Below are 19,761 nucleotides of genomic sequence, written 5' to 3'. Positions count from 1 at the left end.
AGCTCAGAGGTAGCTCTTTGGTGTTTCTGTAACACTATTTTAAGATGATTTCTATGCCTAGTTACAATCACCCCCAGCATACACTGTGGTCAAGGTGGAGTCGAATGCATGCCAAAAGAAAGAGGCCAAGAGCATGATGACTATACAAGGAGCTCCACTTTACTGCCCAGATTGGGGGGCTTCCAGCATTCATTCCTGGGAGCATGCAAAGCACTCAGGTTAGCACGTGGACATCTGATGACTGCGGGCAGTGCAGCGTGATCAGCGTGACTATCAATGACCCACACTCACATGCTTGGCTAAGAGGGTAATACTTTCACCTGGCAGCATCAGAAGAAGAATGGTGCCCCAAAAGGGGAGACTCGGACAGACTAAAGGGAAAGGCCAGAGATCAGCACAAAGCGAGATTAAGAGAAAGAAGTTGGGGAAAAAAGGAGGAAGCTACATGAATGGCCAAAATTAAGGTATCTGTATTTGCTGCACCACTGAAATTCTGGTGTACAATTAAAAAATAATAAATCATGTACATATGCTTAGGTATATTTACACACATTTAAAAAAGGAAAGGTGAAGGTCTTCTAACCTACCCAAAGATATTAGTGATAGAATCCAGAAGGCCTCCAGCAGGCTGCGAGAGTCGCTTACTAAAGAGGAGGGGAGGATAGGTTTAAACCTTAGAAACATTTCGCCCAAATTATCAATTAAAACAGCCCATAAAACAAGTACCTAGGAGTATTTTTCCCACTTAGTACCCAAAATTCAGCCAAGAAAAACTCACAGTATTTGAACCACCAGGAAATAATGGGAAGGTAGAAGGGAAAACCCAGCCTAGCAGTTTGAAAAGAAACAAGGTTCCCTAATATTGAACTAATTTGCCTGGAAACAAAACCTTAGACAAGGAATTTAATCTAACTGACCTAACAATTTCAGAGTGTTAATAACCAATCCCCACTCTTTTAGTCTTGCTTTAGCAAACAGGAAAAAAAAAAAAAAAAAAAATCCTTGAGCCCCGAGATCTGGTCATTCTGCTTAATAAGGTTTAACTGGCAATCTTTTAGGAAGACACCCACCTGTGTTCTGCTTCCCTCCCATTCCCATTAGGTGGAGGTGAACCAGACAAACTGGTGTTCTCCATGGTGGTATATAAGATGCTAGCTATTCCACCAAGAGGGTTGGAGGTGTGGGCATATTTATGTTCTCGCTATGCCCATAAATATGCTATCAAACTTCCACTTGTCCCCTGTTCACCCATCTACTCACGTGGCTGCTCTGCTGATAGCTCGCACAGGCGAGGTCTCCTCTGTGTGCTCTGAGGTCTCATCCACAATGACTTCAATGTCATCATCCCTGGAACGAAGAGCAAGAGGTTTATTCTGATAATCAGGGGCTTTGTAGAGAATCAGTTTTGCAAAGGCCATTACATTTCTAATCACAACCTATGACACTTGGCTATAAGAGATATGGTAAAAGGTTCTCTAGAGAAAAGGGAAGCTCTCCCACTACAGATAAATGTGAAAAGAAACATTTAACCTGTTCAGATCCAGAACACTGGGGCTGGAGATGTAGCTTACTGGTAGAGTGCCTGCCTAGCACATGTGAGGCCCTGGGTTCAATCCCCAGCACCAAACAAACAAAAAACCTATTAAAACAGATCCAAAATGCCAACTGAGAATAGTTTTCAAGAGCAAACTCTAAACACCATTCATATTTGACTCTGGATAACACAGGCTTTGTTTAAGCTCTCAGTGTTTCTGACATTTGGGGAATCCAACACATTCCAAGGGAGAGCACCTGTTAAAGGAACACGCTGCTTTTGCTGTTTATTCCACTGGATGCAAAGCACCTCTGGAATTCCCCTTCTTCCATATTTTTAGAGGCCATGTCTTTCCTGACTGGGGGAAGGCAATAATTATTTTGGTTTTAATGACCTCCTACTGTGCCACAATCTTCATGGAGAAGTAAAATAATAAAGTAACAGGCCAAGATTTCATCACTTACTATTGGGACTCAAGAACTTGAAAGCAAGATTTTTCCTTTTCTTTGATTAATTATCTGGATTATATGAATATATACTTAAGAACTTGTTACCAAGCAAGTTAAACCATGTCAAAGTAAATTTGTCTTCTTTTATTTATTCTAGCATTATATATAATTGCTCCACATTCTTGGCCAGGACGTAGAGAAGAATAATGAGAACAAGGCTGTGCCTGATTTCCTTCTTGGCTGGCTTTCACAGATGTAGATTTGTGAGAGTCACCTAGGCTAAGAGGACAACAGAATTATACAGAGGGCAAGAGGGCCAAACATGAACTGAGCCTACAATGATGCAGTTTCAAAGAGAATCTTGGGTTCCTAAATTTCCTGGATCTTTGCACAGGCCCAGGACCATGAGAAAATACTAGGACTTGCCAACTAGCCTTTAAAAAGAGGGTTTGACTCTTAAGGAAGCAAAGATGAAAAGAACCTCTAGCCAAAGTTCTCAGGTTTGCACCCTGTGCAGGCCCTTCCTGGGTGACCTGGGGTAGGATACTGTAGCCCTCTAAATCATGCCTCACCTAGTCACTAGGCTACACTTGAAAACAGCAGACAGATACATGATGAGGCCTCCCAGACATAGAAAGCTGGATCCACACCCAGCTGAGGAGTGTAAACAGAAACAACTTTTTGGAAAGTCATATTTTCTAAAACAGTTTTGACTCTACAAATTTTCAAGAATCTATCCCAAATAAAGAATCAGAAACATGGTCATATTACTCAGTACCTCATTTTTAATTGAGGAATCAGAAACCACCAAAATAAAATTAAAATGGTCGAGTGGGTGTTACTTTCTGGGTGGCAGAATTATGTTTTGACTTTTTGCCTTTTGTCCCCCGCCACCCCCCAACTGGGGATTGAACCCAGCAGTGCTTAACCATTGAGCCACATCCCCAGGCCTTTTTATATTTTATTTTGAGGCAGGGTCTTGCTAAATTGCTGAGGCTGACTTTGAACTTACAATCCTTGCAAGGGATGGTAGCACACACACGCCTGTAATACCAATGGCTTGGGAGGCTGAGGCAGGGGGATCATGAATTCAAAGCCAGCCTCAAAAAAGGATTTGTGATCCTTCTCCCTCAGCCTCTCTAGCTGCTGGGATTACAGGTGTGTGCCACCATGCCAGGCTTCAGTTTTCTTTTCTAATATCTTTAAAGTGACTATATAGGAATAAAACAACAATTTTAAGAGACAAATGGTTAAGAACACAGTTTAGATTGGTCTTTACTTACTGTTCAACTGGCAGTGGTTCCTTTGCTGCTTCAGCAAGCTCTTTCTGCAGCCGGGCTTGCCGTCTCCTATTTATAAAAATAAAAAAAAGCTCATCATTTATGTTTGTGTAAGGAAAACATGGAGGCTTCACTTGCAATAAATTGCTAGTTTCCATAGCACATTTGAACATTCAGTGCATACAAAATAGCAGCTACCCTGGCCAAGACACTCAAAGTCTCAAACTCAACACACTCCCCATTATAAAGGGTTTCAGAGGAATGCCTAGAGGAGAGATCATGTTATAAGAGGAAGTAGGTGAACTAGCAAGGAAGGAGGTCACCTGATGGGGCCAGGGCCTCTTAGGACAGAAGGCACTTCAGGTTTATTGAAGGCTAATCAGGGCCACAACAGCTTTTTGCAGCCGTCTTAGAAAGTACTATATTAAGACACCCACAGCATGATCAAGAATAGTAAAGATTGACTTAGGACTTACTTGTACTTGGCATGGTTTAATCATCTTATGGATCAATTAATTAAATTCTTCTAATACCCTTTGAGGTAAGTAGAGTTGTCCCCTAGTATCGGCGTGGGATTGGTTCTAGGACAACCCCCCCTACACACAGATACAACAATCCAGAGATGCTCAAGTCTCTTATGCCAAATGGTACAGTATGTGCAGAGAACTTAGGCACATCGTCCCATATACTATAAATCAGCTCTAGATGATTTATAATACCTACTACAATATAAATGCTATGAAAATAATTGGTACACTCTATGGGTTAGGATAGAGACAGGAATAGAGGGTCTTTATATGCTCAGTACAAACCCACATTTTTTCCCTAAGCAGTCCACAGATGTTGAGCCTGTTGATTCTGAGGGCTAACTGCACTGTTACTTCCCCTGTACAGATAAAGCAAGAGAGGTCTAATGAAATTCAACTGTCAAAGTGTACATAACTTTTAACTGACAAAAGCTAACCATGGCTAACTGGGATCCACAGCTAACTGGGAATGTAAAAGAGCCTCATCCACCCCTCCTAACTTCAGTTAGTATCCTAACTTCAGGAGCTCACCTTGGCAACCTTGTTCTCCCTTCCTTGGCAATTTTACTCATCTGTGAATGCCCCCAACCTGGAACTCCAGCCCTGCTTTTGAGCTCCAATCAATAACTCGCTAGAACTTCTATTCGGCCTCTCCCACAGTGCCAATTTCTCCAACTGGGAAAAGTCCTGTTAAGTGGCCTACCAAAATCCTGGGACGAGATGAAGGTATAGCTTGAAAAAGCTTCTTCCATTAGGATGAAAATTAAGTCTCAAAGGAAAAATTATAAAATACACAATTTACAAAAACTTTCTTAGCTGTGAGAGCCTCAAACTACCTTTGATAGAAAACCAGAACCTGAATGTGGAGGGAGTTATGCTGCTCCAAGTTATGGCACTTGTTGATAGACCATCTGAAACCTACTCCTTTCTCTACCTTCATGTCCCCATTCTGGCAAGGGGTGAAAAACTGATAAGGAAAAAAAGAGAACAGCACCTGAGCCAGGCCTTCATCAGTGGAGCTGATAGGACAGGTATTTCCCTGATAGTTCAGATAGCCCTCGAGTGCATCTTAAAGCATTAGCAGCTATTGAGCCCAATTGTGGGGACATGGTCTTTTGCAGAAGGCAGAACATGAAAAGCTCTCTGGTGTGCTCCATCACAGCCCAGCTCAACAAAAGCTGCTAGAAGTAGGGACAAGGACAGAGGGATTTAGCAGAAAGCAGGCAACACAGAGGGTAGGCTTCCAGGGATTCTGACTATTGCAGGTGCCCCACACCTTCAATAGTCCAAGGGCACAATCCTTGGAAGTCATTTCAAAGGGAGGAAGAAAGGACAGGGGCAGATATATAACGGTCTTGTTAGGTTAGCATCATTTTCCCTGTGACGCTCAGAGGCTTCTCCTTCCAATGGCTCTTCAGTGATGATGATCATGGCACCTGGCAGCATCCTGTCAACCCTGCGACCCTCACAACCCTCACACCGCCTGAGAACACCATGCCATAAGCCCAACTATCTTACAGTTAATGTGAGGTAGAAATGATAGAAGAAACTCATTTTTTCACAGTAGAAACTTCAGCAAGTTAGAAAAAATAGAAGTATAAAATGAGAAAACAAAACATCTTACCCCCAAAACCAAACATCATTAATAATATAATTCCCTCCAGTCTTTCATACAAAACTGGGGTGTTATGAATATAGTTCGTTTCACTCAACATATTTCATATTTCCAGTTATATCACTGTATTTTAGGTATCAAGTATTCTTTGTTGGTGGACCTTTATTTTATTCATTTATTTATAAGCAGTGTTGAGAATTGAACCCAGTGCCTCACACATGCTAGGTAAGTGCTCTACCACTGAGCCACAACCCCAGCCTCAGTATCAAGTATTCTTTTTTTTTTGAGAGAGAGAATTTTTTAATATTTATTTTTTAGTTTTCGGTGGACACAACATCTTTGTTTTTATGTGGTGCTGAGGATCGAACCTGGGCCACACGCATGCCAGGTGAGCGCGCCACCGCTTGAGCCACATCCCCAGCCCCAGTATCAAGTATTCTTAAAATACATCATCTTAGTGCTGGGGTTGTGGCTCAGCAGCAGAGCACCACCTAGCTTGTGCGAGGCCCTGGGTTTGATCCTCAGCACCATATTAAAAATAAATAAATAAATAAACGCATTGTGTCCCACTACAATTAAAAAATAAAATAATCTTAAATGGCTTTATAAAATTCCATTGCATGAACATATCACAGTTTAACTGTTCCCCAAGGTATGCACTATCTTTTTTTTTTTACTACTGACGAAAAATATGCCATCATGAATGTTTGTCAGAAAGTCCCCTTACTTCCTTAGGACAAAGTCCAACAAGAGGGGGCTCTCAAGTCCAGAATCGTAGGATCCTCCTTATTCCAAACAGCCCTCAAGCAGTCAGCAGCCCCACACTATCAGTACTCCTGCCCCCTAGCACCCCTTTCTGTGGTATTTACTCACCACAACCAAGTCTGCTCTTATGAACCACCTTACTTTGTGCTCATCTTTCCTTATTGACTCTATTATGGATATTTAAGAGAGCATTTCCTGGTTCATTGTTTTAGTGTCTGTGATGTTGAGAAACCTAAAAAAATTTGAACTGCCACCCTTTAATATCATTACTTTTATGTTTGGAAAGTCCTCCAAGACTCCTTTTTAGGAACACTTCATAAAATAAACAGACGGTCCCTCATATTTTCTAACTTGACCAAGGCTTTGATTTTACACTGCCTTTCCCATCTAAGTGGATTTATTATGTGGTAGGGCATAAGCTCAGTTACTCCTTAGGATTTTTCCTATAATCTGTCTTCTAAATGAAGTACTGAACTACTGGTATGGGGATTTTAGAAAAGGGTTCAATTCTGCTGGGCTTCTGTGAATAGTGCATCAGCTAGTTTTCTTTGCTTTTCTAGGTGAATCATACCCTTCTCCCAGCTTTCCCATGTTGTATCATGGGTTTGGTGCCAAAAACTTTTGAATTGGTTGGTCAGAACACATCTGGATAAAACTGCTCTAAGAGCCATATTGCTCGTTTGAATAGGAGCATATGTAAGGCAGTGGACATTGAGCATGGATGTCATAGATTGGGGATAGGGGTCAGGTTTCTAAAAAGCTTCATTTCTACCACACAGATGCAAATTCCTAGTGTACAGGATGGGAGTGCTTCCTGGCTGTTGGTCAGAAGGCCTCTGCCCTGCCCTTCTGGGAGGTATTCCATGGCTCAATATCAAGTATCCTTATAAACGCAAATTTCTTTTATTCTCACTATCACTATTGGTGATTCTGTTAGTGTTTTCTGTTCTGCACAGGCCAGGTACACTCTCACCCCCAACCTGTATGTTGTTTTCTTTTTAAAGAACTAGCTTCTGCTTTGCTGAAAAAGGAGACCACTGACTATGCCCACCTGGAGTCCTTTTCGTTCTCTGCATTGAGGCGGTTGGCTTCCTGGGCTTTCTCGGCCATCCATCTGGTGACCAGCTCCTGGTTTTCTTCAGTAGTTTTCCTCAGTTTCTCCTCCAACGCAGTAAAAGTGATCTGCAGGGCATCGTATTCGTCCTTCAGGGTCTGGTTGGCTACCTCAAGGTCTTGAAGCTTGCTGCGTAGGTCCAAGCACTCTGTCTCCAAGTCAGAGATAGTCTGCAAACATTCTGCAATTCTGAAAGCATGCCGTCAGAAGAGGAAGTGTCCTTGGCCAGAGTCCTGCATTACAGCCAGAGGACGGGGGCAAGCCAACTATGTGAACTTAGCCCAGTAGCATAACATGAGCCACACACCAGACCTGGACCAACGGTGTGCAGGACAATCCTATTAGGAAACACCCAGTGCAAGGTTCCTCCTGCCCACAAATGACTAGTAACAAGAGTTTTGAGAAAAGCAGGATTTGAAGGAAGGGAAACTTTAGGTGCTCGCAAGGTATTTTTGTGAGGCTCTGCAGCTCTATGGTGCTAAGACTCCAAATCCCCGTTTTCTTGTTTCTGATCAAAAATGATCCTGCTCACTTACACACCACCCATGAGTCCCAAGCTCTCAGTATAGCCTCAGCTCCACCACAGGAAGACACCAACATCCACACAAGGCCACCATGAGGGGATTACAAATGCTCTGGAACCCTTGCAAGGGCCAGTTATTTCCCTAGAGAATGTTTGGACCCTAGGGCCTAAGGGAATTGAGCTTGCCTTTCCTTGGCACAGAAAAAGGGCCCAGATTGCATTGACTGGAATAAGACACTTGCTGGCTGCAGCGTGGCTACCACTGGTTACAGGCCCTATTCAAAGGGTACAGCAAAACACAACATGTGAACCAATCACCAAACCCTAAGGAGGAAAGGTTTCTACTCACTTTGCTTCATTCATCTGCATCTCCCTGTCCTTCTGCTGCATTTGGTTGTTCAGGTCAATCACCAACTGAGCTAACTGGGAGACAGAGAACACTCTCCTAAGTCACTCAAAAAAAGAATCTCACTTGAAAACCAATAGTGGGTGACAATCCACTTAGTTTTTAATAAAGAAAGGTGTGTGTTTGAGGGGTTGGGCAAAGGTATCAAGAAAGGTAGTAAATGGCAGAGGGGGTATGCGTAATGTGCCTAGGAACTGTCTGCTGTTCCCTTGCAAAGGGAAATGTGGATGAAGTGTTCTAGGTGACTACCAGGTTCTTGCTGAGAATACCTGTCTACCCCCAGATCTCACATCAACTTGGCTGAACTGCTAGTTAACTGTCTTCTCTCATTTGGAGCTTTGCATTGATGACCATTCAGGGTAAACACAACTAGGACTCCTTCTAATAACTGAAATTTTGGAGTTCACACTCAAAAAGTTTCATAAGTATTAGAAAGATCTTTAGTGAATCAAACTCTAAGCCCCTTTTTGTTCTCAAAAGCTTCCTCACTTGTGTCTCTCACACCATTGTTGAAGCACGGTAACTGGGTGGTTTGACCATGGCTCACCTCTCCACGAAGGACCTTGCATTTCCTCGTGTTTCCCCACTCTTTCAATCCCACAAAGAGAGCTTTTAATGCCTAATTTAGTTAGACTGCTGCTAATTCCCAGGGAAGTGGCTGATCTCCCATCTCCCGCACAGGACCCTTGAAAGAGAAGACAGAATGGGAGAGGAGTTGTCTTTACCTCCCCACGTTTCTTGTGCAATTCAGTCAGTTCTTCCTGGTGTTTAATCCTCAGCTGAGCCATTTCTTGTAGTTGACTGTCATTCCATGTGCCATCATGTCCAGGACTAATCACCACCAGCCAAATCAAGAAAATATGCAAAAAGGGTGGGGGGAATCAGACTTCAAACCTCTCCAATTAGACAATGGAACAATAACCCCAGAATTTCAAACATGTACATATCAGCCTAGCTAAGAAACCATTTAGTGTTCCCAGTAATGCGTGGAAAGTAGAAGTTGTGAGACACATGGTATAGCAAACCAAACACCCCATGCCACAACCAGTCAGGGCAGGAATAAACGGCTGGGTTCCTGAACAAAGCGCAGGTAAATACAAAGCAGCCAACCAGCCCACTCACTGCTAAGTGCCTGAGTGGCAGTCATGTATCAGGTACTGCTGGTGCCAGGAAGACAGGGACTATGGAGCTCTGCTCATGCAGCTGACAACCAATCGAGCAGATGGACAATAAAGTAAAGCCGTGAGGAACAAGCCAGGTGGACTCAAGAGAAGGACCCTCTGAGGATGGAGCAAGCCTGAGAGGAAGCACAGGGTGTGTGTGGGGGGGTGACAGCTCAGGTGCCGAGGGACAGAGGAGCTAAGGGAGAGGTGCAGAGATCATGCCAAACCTCCTTAGCCCCCCAAGGACGGTGGTGTTCAAAGACCACTGGATGGATTTGAGCAGATTGCAAAAGGGCAGGGGCAGAAACAGGGAGACCCATTAGCAGGCTCTGAGGCTCACACTATGGTGGCAGCAGGGAGGTGGGGAGATGTGTCAAATTCATTTTGAAGAGACCTGCCTTGGAATTGAAAGTAGGGTCTGAAAGACAGGGGTCAAGTATGATCAAGACCTTTGATCTGAGCAATTGGTAAAGGGCAGGTGCCTGTCTACTGAAATGGCAAGACGGTGGGTGCGGCAGGTCTGGGGAAGGCCTAAAAAGATCAACTGTGGACATCCATGTGCATGTCAAGTGGAAGGGTTCCAGAATCTGAACCTCTGGAGAGCTCCAAGCTAAAGGCTTACATGTGCATGTTCCTGAAGCCTCAGAAAATGAGTTTAGATCAGAAGTGAATTCGCCAGGTGTGATGGTACACGCCTGTAATCCCAACGGCTCGGGAGGCAGAGGCTGGAGGATCAAAGCCAAGCCTCAGCAAAAGTGAGGCACTAAGTGACTCAGTGAGACCCTGTCTCTAAATAAAATACAAAATATGGGTGAGGATGTAGCTCAGTGGTCAAGTGCCCCTGAGTTCAATCCCTGGTATCCCCAAAAAGAGTGAATTCAGTTTTGAAAACTTTGCAGGCTGGGGATGTATAGCTCAGTTGGTAGAGTGCTTGCCTTGCATGCACAAGGGCCTGGGTTCAATCCTCAGCACCCCCCCAATACACAAATTGCAAATTATTTGTATTATATCAAAAATAGCAGTACACTCTGATCAAAGAAAAATTCTAAGATGTCCTACCTTGCAAAGGTCAAAGGGTAAAGAGATAAGGGAACTAATCAGTTAACTACAGTTAGCTGCAAACAAAACACCAGAAGCCTTATTTTATTGTTAAGTAAACTAGAAAATCCTTGGTCAAGAGTTTGGCTTTCTTATAGCAGCTTTCATTTTATAAATCTTTTCTCTAGAATACCAGCTCCTGGGGAGAAGCCTTGAAAAACTGACTTAAAATCCCATCACAGCAAACCCTCAGGGCCACCATCCTCTGTTTACAAATACAATTTCTGGACTGTGAACCCCAACCAGTCCAAAAGCAACGAGTTCTCCTTATGGGCTACCTTCCTATCCCAAAGCTCTCTCAGGGGTGCATACATGCAGGGTGCAGGGCTTTTACCCTCCTCAAAACTGAAGTCTTTTTATTTCAGGAATTCCCTAGCCTCAAGAGTTTTGGTTTAACAAAACACTAGAATTTTGAAATTATGCTCAGGAGGAGGGTCTGGGCTGAAACTACAGAGGAGCATTACCAGACCATACTGAGTAAGCAGGTAAATCTAATGCTCAACGAAAGCTCATAGAAGGCCGGCCAAGATACCCATTCTGAAGGGAGAGGGGAGAGCAGCCCATTACATATGACCTGTAACATAATAAAAAGGAGGGAAGGAGGGGTTGGGGCTCAGAGGTAGTGCACTTGCCTGGCATGTGTGAGGCAGTGGGTTCAACTCTAATCACCACATATAAATAAATAAAATAAAGGTCTATTAACAACTAAAAAATAAAAGTAAAAATTAAAAAAAAAAGAGGGATGGAGGCAGTATAATAATAATCCTCCTAACTTCACCCTCCAACTCCACATGAATACCTGCTGCATATCTAAGCAAGATGACTCACCTTTGAGGTGACCAGGCACTTTACTACATTAGCCCATGAAGTACCATGAGAATAGACACTGGAACGTGCCTTACATGAAACCATCTAAAATTAGGAAGACCAATTAGAAGGTATTGTACTAAATCCTTTCATTTAAATGCAAAGCAATATGGACTATGTGAAGCAAAACATGTGGCCCCTCCTCCCCAGGAACTGGCATTCTAGAAAAAAAGATTTGTAAAATGAAAACTAAAAAATTTAAAAAACAAGTTTTTGGTCAAAGACTTCCTATTTTACTCATTTAAAAAAAAAAGCTCAAAGATGCTGGGAATCTGCTCATTCACAGGGCCTCAGAGTGGCTAGGAAAGCAGTGTCACTCAGACTTTAGAGGTTATCAGAATCACCTACAGGGTTTTTTTTTTTTAAAACCAATTTTGATCCCATCATCCCAGATGTGGAACACCTGTGAAACTCAAATACAACATGCAACATGTAATCACATAATTTAAAAATAACAATGTAAGGGCTGGGGATATAGCTCAGTTGGTAGAGTGCTTGCCTCACATGCACAAGGCCCTGGGTTCAGTCCTCAGTACACACACCCCCCAAAAAGTAATTATAACACCATTGACATGAATATAATACTATGTGTGAAGTCTAGATTATGATTTTCAACCTATTTTAATGCTCCCGTGTCAGTTTTCTTGAAATATTCAGAGTTAAAAACTTGGGACATAAAGAGATTACTGGACCCATCACTAAAATTTCTGTATGTCTTGTGGGTGGGGCAAAGAATCTATTTCTAGCCAGGCACCGCAGCATCCGCCTGTAATCTCAGCAACTCTGGAGGCTGAGGCAGGAGAAGATCGCAAATTTGAGGACAGTCTCACAGTCTCAGCAACTTAGCAAGATCCTGTCTCAAAAAATAAAACGGGCTAGGGATGTAGCTCAGAGGTAAAGCACCCCTGGGTTCAATCCCCAGTGCCAAAAAAAAAAAAAAACAAAGGAAACCCCCCCTACTTCTTAACAACTTCCCAGATGATGATACTCATTAGGGAACCATACTTAGAAAACTACTCTCAGGCTGAAGAGTCAGAATTTTGCCTCTAGGCAAAGTGATGAAAACACAAGGAAAATCTAATAACTGATGTACAGGTATAGAAATTCCTGGTTAATTACAATGAAATGAGCAGGACCCAAGGAGAGATAGAGGAGGCATAGGGAAGGAAATCAACCAGGCACTTATCTTCTCTGAATATCTTTAACACACCCCTAGCAAACACCCCTTTGTGCCCAGTTCATACTGCAGTCACAAAAGCCTGAAGTGAGCAGACTCTTCAAAGTCCAGGTATGAGAGAAAGGGGATAATGGCAAAATAAATGTAAACTAAGGGACAGATTGAGAGACTGTGGGGCAAAGAACCTGGGGCACTAAGTGGATACATGGAGGGGAAAGATATTGAGGGAGAAAGGAACCATAGATGACTCATGGGAAACAAGGACACATTAATAGGAACAAGATAATCAGGAGAATAAGACAAATTACAGATAATGTTTGTGGGAAAAGACTTTCAATAAATTGACTATCCCAGTGAAATTTAGCCAAAAGAATTGTCAGATATTTATTTACATCGTAACTAACATCTTAAGTACTATGAAAGAAACCCCAGGAGCGAAAGTAACAGGATCTCCTGAACTGTTATTAAGCAAAAAACGGAACCCAGATGGGGGAAACTATCTGTGCTTTGGGATCTTTCCCACTCTCGCCTCCCAGGAGACCATCTTGCCAGATTAGGAGACACAGATGGCAGGCAACTACTCAGAAGATTCCCAATGAGGCCATACCCACCACTTAAAGCAACAACAACAAACCCTTAAATTTCTAGCTTTGTTTTCACAATTGCCAAGTGTTAAATCGATGTGCAAAAAGAATAAAGCAATAGATAAATATAATGGGCACTGTTTCCAGACCAACAAATGTGCAAACATCATGGAAAGAGGCCAGTTAGACTCTAGAATAAGCCCATTTAAGCTGCTTTGATGAAGCATGACTTTGATTTTATGAACATGACCCTAAGTAATGCATACATACAGTAATACATACATGAGTAAATATTTCAAACACCCTATATAAACATGTGTAAGTAACACAGCAGGGCAAACACTTTCTCTTAAAATACAATGAAGAAACAAAAGCTTGTTGCAACCTGCTAATTTGATTTCACAAGCTAAGGTTGAAAACATTAAACAAGAATCAAACAGACCTTACTGTATAAAAGGCAATTTGTGCTTATTTGCCAGTCAATTCTGTTTTAACAAAAGTTCTGTAAATCTATTCAGGAATATTTACTTGTCTCTAAGTATTCCTGGGTTAGGAGATAACCTGACCTAGGGTTACCACGTGAACTGCTTCAGAAATTTCTCAAGCTGAGAGCATTGTTCTGGTAAGTCTTCTAGGTATGTACGGATCTTTTAAACAATGCTTTTAGTTATTTGGTTTTAGCAGTTCTTATTTGAAAGGAGATGACAAAAACTGGAGTGGAGCATAGAAGAAAACAGGACTTGGTTTGCTTTTAGAAAAGTGACAACTGAACTGAGACAAATGCTAAAGACAATGACACAAATAATAAAGATTAGTTTCAAAATACCTTATTTCATGCCTGTTTGGTATATCATGCTTTTCAGCTTGTAGTTTCTGGGCCAACACTGAATGAAGATCCGACTTTTCCAGCAACTTGTTATCTATATACACAAGAAATAGTTCAGAAATTAAGTTATTATACTGTATTTATACTTTATATCTTACAAAACTTGGGACCAAAAAAAAAAAAAAAAGACAGACCTGCTTTGACATCATTATTAGGTATCAAAGTGTGAGGTCCTCATTATTGCATACTGTAACAATCGTATAAAATCTAGGAACATACATTCCTAGATGCTTCTTGACCTAACTTGGGCAGCCCAGCTACAGTAACACCTGCAGGAATGTCACCCCTCTGAGGGAGTCAAAATGTTCTACTTCCAAAATTAACTGTTTTTACCTTGGGAATTAAAACACCAAAGGCAAAGTGAAATGCTATGTACCAGCTGGGCTTAGTGATGCACACCTGTGACCCCAGCAACTTGAGAGGATTGTGAGTTCAAAGCCAGCGTCAGCAACTTAACGAGGCACTGACTCAAACAAAATAAAAAATAAAAAAGGACTGAGGATGTGGCTCAGTGGTTTAAGTGCTCCTGGGTTCAATCCCAGGTACAAAAACAAAACAAAACGCTATGCACCTTTAAGTAATACAGAAGCACTTGAATTTGGCAAATATGACTACCGTTTAGATCAGGACACTATGCACTATGAATACAAACACAAATGAGAGTCCTTAACAGGAAGGAGTCCAGATCTAATGTGGTAAATTATAAAAAGGTCCAGAGAATAATGACTTGTTTTCATGGATGGTTTCACAGGTGGTGACATGAGCATGAGTTAGGTCTCAAAGGAAGAAGATGGTTCAGGAAGAAGGAACAGCATAATTTTCTGATAAGTAGCTGAAAATAAAGGTTGGAGCCAACATATGAAAGAGTAAGACGAGAAATTTATAGATTTTTCTTACTGACAATAATGAGAGTTTGTAAAAGCAGGTGGTTACACTAACAGAATGAGGGGGGCACTACCCTCATTGGAGGGTCATAACAAATAACCCCTGTTATAATAGAAGGAGCATATGGTAGAAGCTTAATACCCTTCCTCACAGGGGAGAGGGAAATGGAGAAAGGCAAGAGTGTCTTATTTTACTGATGTCTCCCAGGTAATCTGTAGATAAAAGCCTGTCTGGGTGTGGTTAATCTTTCCTAGTTATTTTGATGAAATTGCTAGGGAGGGAGTTTAAAACAATCCAATTTCTTTTGGAAAGTTTTCTCAGTTTGATGAGAGCCCCTCCCTGTGCTTGGGGGAGAAACCAGGGAAGATTAGGGAGACCTGGATTCTGAAACTGTTTCTTCAGTTCAGCATGTCGAAGTGCTACCCTCTGGGGTACCATCTGGTGAGCATGAAGCAGAACAAGAAACTGACCATGAAAACCTTACAGAACAGCTACATTTGAAGGAGGTGATTACAAACCCTGTAAGTCTTGAGATAAAAACTGCTCCAAAACAAAATTTTGACAAGACTTATATTAGCAACCCTTCCTGTTAAAAGAGCTTCTCTATCTTGACTCTAGTTTCTCCTTGATATCTGAAAATAGAACTCCTGGGCAGAAACAAGACACTTTCTTCCCTTATGCTGGTTGAACAGATCAGTGCAGCTGAACAGGAAGGAAAGCAATTCCACCCTTGGAGATCACCAAGACACAAGGTATTCAAAAGGACTTCCTTCCAAAGGTTCCCTTTACTACAAACAAGGCCAGAAATCAGGGAAGCCTCCCCCCAGAGCTTCTTCATCTTTCTCTTCAAGTTCTGGCAAGGATTAAACAGGGAATTCCAGGCTGATGGAAGGTGAAAACTTAACTGGCTTGGGAAGGCTGGGATTTGAGGAATACTGGTTTTGTACAATCCATCTGGAACTGTTCTCCCCAAATGTCAACCCTCCAACTTAAACAGAATGTCTGAATAGTCAAGGTGTCTCACTCTCCTGCCTCCTCCTAGTTTCTCATCCCCATCTCTTCTCTAAGCCCCGCAAGCAGGCACTACCCATTAGTTTAGTGGCGCACACCTGTAATCCCAGCTGCTCAGGATGCTCTCAGGAGGATAGCGAGTTCAAAGCCAGCCTCAGCAAAAGCGAGGTGCTAAGCAACTCAGTGAGACCCTGTCTCTTAAGAAAATACAAAATAGGGCTGGGGATGTGGCTCAAGAAGTAGCGCGCTCGCCTGGCATGTGCGGGGCTCTGGGTTCGATTCTCAACACCACATAAAAATAAAAAATAAAGATATCGTGTCCACCTAAAACTAAAAACTAAATATTAAAAAGACAAAATACAAAATAGGGCTGGGATGTGGCTCAGGGTTGAGTGCCCCTGAATTCAATCCCCAGTGCCAAAAAAAAAAAAAAAGCACTCTTTCCATCTCCAATCTCTTGTTCTGACTGCTCTACATCCCCCCGACTTGTCATGAATTTTAAAAAAATTTTTTTAATTCTTCTTTTTTAAGTTGTTGATGGACCTTTTATTTATTTAATATGAGGTGCTAAGACTTGAACTCGGTGCCTCATGCATGCTAGGCAAGCGCTCCACAACTGAGCCAAAACTCCAGCCCACCATATCCATTTTTGAAGTGCAGAAAAACATTCAATTGATGTCTATGGGGTTATGAGCACCTTACATTTATAAATTATTATACAGATGGCTTTCAAAGCACTTAAACACAGCACTGCTTTTATGAAGCAGCAGAGCAAGCTTCATCCCCACTTTATAGATACAGCAACTCAGATTCAAAAAAGTTAAATGAAAAAGTAAAGGGACAAGTGGGGACTCTGACCCAACTAAATGTATTACCTTTTAAAGGATGAGCACTCAGCCAAGACCTAAGAACTGAAGTTACATAACCTATGAGAGAATCACACTGAGTAAGAGGAGCTTCTTCCTATGCTTCTGAAATAGTTCTGGTCTCCCAGGTTCTCTAAGAGTATAACAAATTGACCATGACAGTTGCACAGCATTCCCTTTTCCTAAAGGGCTCCCCTTTTTAAAGAGGACAGAGGCAGTGAAGGCAATAAAGGGTCATTTCTTGGGAGTTCCAGCAAGAAAAACAAATGCAAAAGATAAGGATCATGAGCCTAAATGTGAACCCATCCCCACCATTAATCTGCTATGCAACCCCAAATAATTGTTTTACTATTGGCCTTAATTTTCTCAGATGTAAAAAATGGCAACAGTAAAACTTGCTCCACTGAATTTCGAAGATGCCAATTATTCACCACAGTACTCAAACTTGTCTGCATACCAGAATAATTTGGGAAGCATCCTAAAATGCCAATACTAGCTGGGTGTAGCGGCCTGTAATCCCAGCGACTGGTGAGGCTAAGGCAGGAGAATTGCAAATTCAAGGACACAGCCTGGGCAACTTAGTAAGACCCAATCTCAAAATACATATTCTAGCATAGCAATAGGGCACTTGCCTAGCATAGGTGAAGCACTGAGTTCAGTCCTCAATACCACCAAAAAACCTCCAGATACACCTGTGTTCTTTCTACTTCCATTTACTCTGGTTTAGTTGATCTGGGGTGTGGCTTGGGCTCTGAACTATTTTTTTTTTATTTTTTTAATTGTAGATGGGCAGCATGCCTTTGTTTGTTTATTTTTATGAGGTGCTAGGGATCGAACCCAGTGCCTCAGGACGCGCTCTGCCATGGAGCTACAGCCCCAGCCCCTCCGATTTGCTGCATCTATCAAGTGGGGATGCTTTTTAAAAATCCCCAGGTGATTCTAATGCAGCTGCATTTGAACACCATTGACTTAACACAATCAGAATTCAATAACAGGCAACTATTTGTACTTTGAATCCTCTCATCAATCCTCAGGCAAGAGGAGTGGCGGATGCTTCCCCCAAATGTGTCAAGTAAGTTGTAACTTGGGGAGGTGGGCAAGGATCTATTCCTTAGGACGTATCTGAGAGTGAGAAACACTTCTGTACCCTTAAAAGGCAAGAGGTGGTGGTGAAGAAATCCACTTTCCCGCTGGTGGTTTTGCATCAACAGCAGAGGGTACCTTCCTCCCCACTAAGGAAAGAACACCGAGTTGGAATAAGGGCAAAGGACCCTCGGAAGCCAATGGCCACACGCTCTAGGACACTAGGCATCGATGCTGACCCCTCACGTTGGCGCCTGATGTCAACCAATGCCTGCCTCATCAGCGAGATGGCCCGAAGCGATGCTTCTGGAGCCCACCTGCCGAAGTGCGCCAGGACGGCGTGCAGACTCAAGGCACCTGCCCACAGTGCACACAAGACTCGGTAGGGGACCCTCCACAACGACCCCCAAGGGTGAAACGAAGGAAGAAAAAGGCTTCAGGGAGACTGGCAGCGTCCGAGGCGCGAGGCACCCGGGTGGCAGCCATGCGCGCGGGCGGCCTGGGGCTCGGCCTTGGGTTCTCGCGGGCCCCGGGCGGATTCGCCGGCCCGCCCCTCTCCCGGCCTGCGCCAGCACTGCTCACATTGCAGGATGATCTCCTCGAACGACTGCCTCTGCAGCCGGTCCCGGCGCCTCAGCTCCTCCGCAATGTGGCGCTTCCAGCGGGGGAAGTCGACAGCGCGGAGGCCCGAAGACATGTCGCACGCTGCCCCGGCGCTTCAGCGCCGCCAATCCCAGCGGAGGCAGGCGGCCGCAGCCCGCAGCATAAGGCGACCAGAGAGCGCCGGAAGGCTAGCAGCCCCAGAGATCAGCTCCACGCACAGGCCGCCCCGAGGCCATCTGGGACGGTCTTCCGGTTCCCGCCGGAAATGGTTTAGTGAGGCCGGAAGACCCGCCTCCTCGCCTGCGACACACGCCACACGCAGGCCCGCGGCCCGGGCCGTCTGGGACTCTCGCTAGTGACGCCCGCCCGAAACCGGAAGCGTCGAGGCATAGAGATGGCCGCTGGGAGGCGTCCTGGCCACGCTGGAGACTCAACTCTGGCGGAAAGGAGGCCGAAGGGGTCGTTTCTGCCCGCTGGTTGTTTCCTTTATGACTTTTACGTGTTTAGTATATTCCTACTTGGTCTGCCCCCTTTTTCTTTATTTTCTCAGCTTACAAACAGAAGTAGGGGCCGTTGCCCATGAAGGATCGGAGTAGTTATACATGAATAACAACCTCCCTAAACCTCGGTTTCCCATCTGTTAAACAGGGACAGTAATGATACGATCTCATAGAGTTTTAGTGCACATTACAGGAGAAAATCTAAAAAAAAACAAAAGGGAAAACCTATTTCATTCAGTTAGCGCTGTGCCTGGTACAAGGCAAGCCTACCTTTACTTTTTTTTTGGGGGGGGGGGAGTGGAGTGGGGAGGGAGTACTGGGGATTGAACTCAGGGGCATTCGACCACTAAGCCACATCCCCAGCCCTATTTTGTATTTCATTTAGAGACAGGGTCTCACTGAGTTGCTTAGCGCCTCGCAGTTGCTGAGGCTGGCTTTGAACTCACGATTCTCCTGCCTCTGCCTTCCATGCCGCTGGGATTACAGGCGGGCCCACCGCACCTGGCTAAATCAACCTTTGCTTAGACATCAGGTTCATTCTGAGGACTATCCTTAGAAGCTTTGGCTGCATTACAGGGCATCCCACTGATCTTAAAAACAGGCTTTATTTTGCAGTAGAGAAGTGGAATGCAAACAGGAACCGAAGAAGGGTTTGAACAGTGTATCAGAGTTTGTGTTAATCATTAAAATCCTAGAATGAGGACTTCATAGTAAATGAGTCCTTTGAAGGTAATCTAATAACGCATGTATTTGTTGAAAGAGGGAGATGGAAAATGCACAGGCTTTTGAGAAGATGACATCGGTCAGCAAACTCAGTAAATGAAA

The 19,761-nt window shown here is 43.4% G+C and overlaps 1 protein-coding gene across 3 annotated transcripts in view; it reads right to left on the bottom strand.

The window, feature by feature from the left end:
• Atg16l1 (autophagy related 16 like 1) overlaps positions 1-18,686 on the bottom strand; it is a 36,415-nt gene extending 17,729 nt beyond the window's left edge. Inside the window, exons 1-9 of one of the 3 annotated variants that reach the window (XM_046439747.2) lie at positions 18,416-18,686; positions 13,929-14,022; positions 8,939-9,044; positions 8,157-8,230; positions 7,222-7,473; positions 3,267-3,332; positions 1,261-1,347; positions 588-644; positions 321-371 (exon numbers count right to left, since the gene is read on the bottom strand). In XM_046439747.2, the coding sequence (XP_046295703.1) occupies positions 321-371; positions 588-644; positions 1,261-1,347; positions 3,267-3,332; positions 7,222-7,473; positions 8,157-8,230; positions 8,939-9,044; positions 13,929-14,022; positions 18,416-18,530 (902 nt within the window). In that variant the 5' untranslated portion in view covers positions 18,531-18,686. The remainder of the gene's footprint in view (positions 1-320; positions 372-587; positions 645-1,260; positions 1,348-3,266; positions 3,333-7,221; positions 7,474-8,156; positions 8,231-8,938; positions 9,045-13,928; positions 14,023-18,415) is intronic. The other 2 variants (XM_046439748.2, XM_046439749.2) reach the window with 2 other exon arrangements.
• Positions 18,687-19,761: the final 1,075 nt, after the last annotated feature.

This window comes from Marmota monax, unplaced genomic scaffold (genome assembly GCF_021218885.2).
Source record: "Marmota monax isolate L192 unplaced genomic scaffold, Marmota_monax_Labrador192_F-V1.1 WCK01_AAM20220418_F8-fsc00041, whole genome shotgun sequence".
NCBI classification, from domain to species: Eukaryota; Metazoa; Chordata; class Mammalia; order Rodentia; family Sciuridae; genus Marmota; species Marmota monax.
Note: the sequence above shows the minus strand (reverse complement) of the source record. Positions and strands in the feature narration are given on the sequence as shown.